At 28.9% G+C, this 5,036-nt stretch overlaps 2 protein-coding genes across 2 annotated transcripts in view; both read left to right on the forward strand.

The window, feature by feature from the left end:
- The window catches only part of HELRODRAFT_177513 (hypothetical protein), a gene marked incomplete at both ends in the record, with an annotated part of 4,644 nt that extends 4,228 nt beyond the window's left edge, over nt 1-416 (forward strand). The window contains one exon of the mRNA XM_009025700.1: nt 246-416. Coding sequence (XP_009023948.1) covers nt 246-416 — 171 coding nt within the window. The remainder of the gene's footprint in view (nt 1-245) is intronic.
- A 4,418-nt stretch (nt 417-4,834) lies between these two features.
- Nucleotides 4,835-5,036, forward strand: part of HELRODRAFT_177514 (hypothetical protein) — a gene marked incomplete at both ends in the record, with an annotated part of 3,630 nt that continues 3,428 nt past the window's right edge. Inside the window, one exon of the mRNA XM_009025701.1 lies at nt 4,835-4,846. Coding sequence (XP_009023949.1) covers nt 4,835-4,846 — 12 coding nt within the window. The remainder of the gene's footprint in view (nt 4,847-5,036) is intronic.

Raw genomic sequence — 5,036 nt, forward strand, 5'->3', positions numbered from 1 at the left:
AGAAGAAACTCGACCGAAATATAAAAAAAGACAAAAGTAAATAATTTGTCAATTAGTCAGATATAATTGACAGCAAATAATTTATTAATCCTAGGAAGATAAAAAAATTCTTTCTTCAGGACAGTTGAACTTTGAAGCTATACTGCACCGAATGAGATTAAAACAACTAATCAATCAATCAATCAATTCAACCAATTAATTAGCTTGTAAAGCGATATCCCTCAATGAATTTTGCAAACAGATAGGTCTTGATATCCGCTCTGAACTTCGTAAGTGATGGAGAAATAGTCAGAGAAGTAGGTAGAGTGTTCCAGAAAAAAGGGCCAAAAAAAGCAAAAGCAGATTTAGCAAAAGAGTGTTTAACACGAGTTAAGAAGAAGCGAGAACAAGAAGACGATCGTAGACGTAAATCCTAAGGGGCGTTTAGGTTCAATTAATATATCTGATAAGTACATAGGATATAATTTAGATTGAGACTTGTACATAAATATGCAAACTTTAAAAATTAAAATTTATTCTAAATTTTTAGGTAGCCAGTGCAAGAGATAGATGAGAAAAGAAAGGGGCACGAGCAACTAGACGAGCAGCAGAGTTAAAAGCTTTACCTAAAGGATAGAGTATAGAAACAAGAAGACCATAGTAGAGCGAGTTACAATAATCAATCCTAGATAAAACTGACGAAGTAACCAGAAATAGAAGAGTATGAGCATCAAAAAAAGGCAAAATATTTTTTATTCTACTTAGATGAAAGTAAGAACTTCTAGCAACACTATTAATCTGAGAAGAAAATGACATACTAGAATCAAAGATAAAGACTAGACTACAAAACTTGCGAGAAATATCGAGAGTTTTAGAATCAGGTAAGATAATAGGAAGAATAGTAATTATTTAGATTTATTAAAACAAATTAATTCAAACTTAGAAGGATTAAGTTTAAAACACATAAAGTCAGATCAAGCGATAATTGAAAAAAGACATAGAGATAGATTATGAAGAACATTAGATGGAGGAAAAGAAGTATAAATATAAGAATCATCAGCGTATAGTTGACTAAAGAAAGAAAAGTTATTAATAAGACGAGGTAGTTCAGAAGTATAGAGTATAAATAGAAGAGGGCCAAGGATGGAAACCTGAGGTACCCCGAAAGTAAGAGTAGAGGAGTTAGAAGTAGAATTATTGAGAACAACAGAAGAAAAACGATTACAGAGATAAGAAGAAAACCAAGATAGATAAGAAATCAGTAATATTAAAAAAAAGATCTAGCAGCCTCAAGAGAATAGTATGATCAAGAGTATCAAAAGCAGAGGAAAAGTTAAGAGCAAGAAGAAGAGTAATATTACTATTTACACTATAGAGAAGGATATCATTATGTATTTTTAGTAAAAAAGTTTCCGTACTGTGAGCAGGACTGAAACCAGATTGAGATACAGATAGCAAAGAGTTAGAGTTTAATTAAGATGGCAGTTGATTAAATACTACTTTTTCTATTATTTTAGAGATGAAAGTAATATTAGTAACAGGTCTATAATTAGATAAAGAGGTAGGATCTAAGGATGCGTTTTTAAGAATAGGAAAAACAACAGAATTCTTATAAAAAGTAAGAAATTTGGAGGTAGAAAGAGATAGATTTACTAATTTGGGAATGATAGGATAAAATATTGAAGAAAATTCTTTAAGTAAATTAGAAGGAAGTAGATCTAGAGAACGACATAGAATTAATAATTTTAGTAAGTTCTAGAAAATTTATTGGAATAAATACCAAAAATGATTTAGTAGTAAGTTTAGTAAAGTTATGAGAAAAAATTAGAATTAGATGTTCTTAAAGAAGTAATTTTATTTACAAAAAAGTCATGAAACTGTTGAGCAGAAAATAATGAGTGAGAGGATTTCTTATGAAGAAGTTTAGATAGAGCAGACAACCTATTTTTAGATGTTGAAGCAGATGTCATAAAATTTCTAAAAAAGTAGATTGTTTAAAGAATAGTAGATATTTATAATTAATCAATTCAGATTCATAGATAAAATAAAGAGAGTTAGATGGATTTAACCTATAGGCTTTCTCCAGTCTTCTAAGACTTTTCTTGGCTAATACACAAGCATAATCGAACCAAGGAGCCTTACGAGAATAGAGTCAAAAAAGAGAGTCAATAGAGGAGTCTTACGAGAATAGAGTCAAAAAATAGAGTCAATAAAGTAAAAGATTTAAGAGGAATAAGCTTATCAAGAATAGAAGTAGGGTAGATATTAAAAGCATAGACAAAATCATCACCATCAGAAAATAAGGTAGTATCAAAAATAGTTTCAGTAAGAGATTGAAGAAAAATATTTTTATTAAGAGAAGACCTGCATCTTTTAGAAATAGACATAGATGAATAAGAAGGTAGAAAATCAAATGGAAATACAGATTCAACAAGGAGGTGATCAGAATGAGAAACAGAGCTAGCAGAGATATTAATAGACTTAGAAAAAGATGAAGCTATAATAAAATCAATAGTGTTACCAAAAATATGGGTAGGAAAGAACAGTATTGTGTTAGGTTAAAAAGAGACAAAATATCATTAAATCTACAAGTGTAAGAACATGATAAGTTATTGAAGTGCAAGTTGAAGTCACCAGAGGTGTAATAGGAATAGAAAAGGAGTAGAGAGATTCAGCGAGTGAGTAGAATTTATCTAAAAATAAAGTGAGAGAAGAAGGAGGGCGATATATTACAGAAATATAAAAAGATAGAGAAGAAGACTTAAAAGATACAACAAGACATTCAAAAGAAGGAAAATTAGAGAAAGTATTATGAAAGCAGTAAATAGAGATTTATAAAATAGATAGACACCCCCATAAGACGAATGAGAAGATGATAGAAGATCTTTTGGAGGTCAAGAAAGTTCAAGAAAGCTGTATCAATCAGGAGTAGCAAAAATAAGAGAGGGAGAGTTAGATTCCTCGGGCCAAGTTTCAGTAAGACTAAAAAAAATCAGGTTAGGAGGAAAAGATTATTTGATGGATATATAGCGATTTTTTATTAATTGATCTTATTTTTATATTAAATAGTGAAATTGTAGAGGTAGGATGGATATTGGTACTTTTAAATCTAGTTATATTTAAATTAATAGAATTATTATTCTTATCAATAGTATTTATTACATTAGAGTGTGATTTAATAAAGTTATAATACTTGCTATTAGTATTATTAATATAATTATTGTTACTAATTATATTTATTTCTTTGTTAGAGTTAGATTTATTGTTTTTATTGTTATTATTAGCCCTAAGATTAAAGTAAAAAATTCGCCGCACAACTACTCTCGTCGGAGACAAAGGAGTGTTAGAGAGGCTTTAAGAGAAAGTCTCTCTAGACTAAAGTAAGATATAATAATATTTACAAGTTATAGAAAAAGATATAGAAAAAAAAAGTCAGAGTAAAAAAGAAGTGAACTCACTTGTTCAGAAGCAAAAAACAAGAATCCACCCAAATTACAAAACCACCGAGAAAACGTGCCGCCATCACGCTAAACGTAAACAAATTTTGAAGAAATTAAAGAAATAACTTTCTGTAAAAGCATAGTCGCAGCTATAGCACACGCAGTAACAACTAAAACTCTCACTGTAACAACGTAGACTTCAAAAAATAAAGTAGTCTAAAATTACTTAAATATGATTTTTCAATATTTTCTTACGTTATTTATTTTTTTATTTCGAAATTTGCTCCATAAAATTTGTCGCCTTTATTTGGTAAATAGTAAATAGTTCTCTGGAAACCTATTTATAGTTGTTTATCAAACGTAACTCGAGAAAGTCTGCCCAGGCGAGCATTCTAAGACTCAAAGAGCATCGTTTAAACGTGTTATGCTTATTATGCTCGATCAATCCATTTTTCAGTTTAATTATTTTTAAAATGTGTGAAATTATTTGCCTGAGGACAAACAAATGCACCGTTGAACAATCTTGGTTCACGTAAAATAAAAGTTTTCTTCATTCAAATCTTTTTATTTATTCCATTTTTTAAATTTTACTACAGTTTAATGTCTCAAACATTTAAGCATACCTAAGTTGTGCCGCACCTTTAGAAGGTGTTTTAAGCAAAGTGGCAGGGACAAAGAATAAAATATTTTCAATACAAACATCACCCCTTCAATGACAAACTTGCTAAACCTTTTCTCAGATTTCACCAGAGACTGAAATTTGCTGAATTTGACTGAGAGCATTACGTTACATTTGCATTACATTTGTTAATCAATTATTTTTTCAAATTATTTTTCAAGCATCTTATGCTTTAATATGCCATTGCAATGATCTTAAAACTCACCGTCAACATTAATTAACCTTTATTCTATAAAGTCTTCAATTTGATTAAAAAATTCACCCTTAGAACTTAGCGTTTTTTTAATCTGCATGAAGAAATATCATAGAAAGAAAAAACCTAACATTCAATTTTGCAAAATAACTCTGATAATGTTTTTAAAAAATGTAAATAATAAAATAAGATTATATAAATAAAATTGAACAAATATTTTAGTCAAAAACAATTAAAAGAAAGGTTAATAAAATCTGAGTTCAAAATTCAAATTTTGAAATAGGTCACACCACTAGACGGCCTTTAATAAGTGCAGCAGCATGTTTTAACTTTTTTATTACTTTTACGTTTTATTTAGTATCACAGTTAATTAATTTTCATTTTTAATAAGGACATGGTAAATTTTTAGTTTTCGCCCATTTCCTATCATATTTATGTTAGGGTAATAATGATAATATATAATATGTTATGTCAAGCTGTGTTAAGTTTTGTTATGCTTATTATGTTATGTCATGTTATGTTATAAATAAACATAAATAAATAATGGGCTTAAACGTAAGTTATATATGCTCATATCAAAATAGCATTAAAACACAACAAAAAGCAATCAAACAGCAATGTCAATTTTATGATCATAAAAAATTCTTTGTTGGCCATAATTAAGTCAAAATTCTTCTTGAAGTTATGTTATGCTATGTTATATTGCTATGTTATGTTATTAAACATTCCCCTAGATGCGAAAGGC

This window comes from Helobdella robusta (assembly GCF_000326865.2).
Source record: "Helobdella robusta unplaced genomic scaffold HELROscaffold_43, whole genome shotgun sequence".
NCBI classification, from domain to species: Eukaryota; Metazoa; Annelida; class Clitellata; order Rhynchobdellida; family Glossiphoniidae; genus Helobdella; species Helobdella robusta.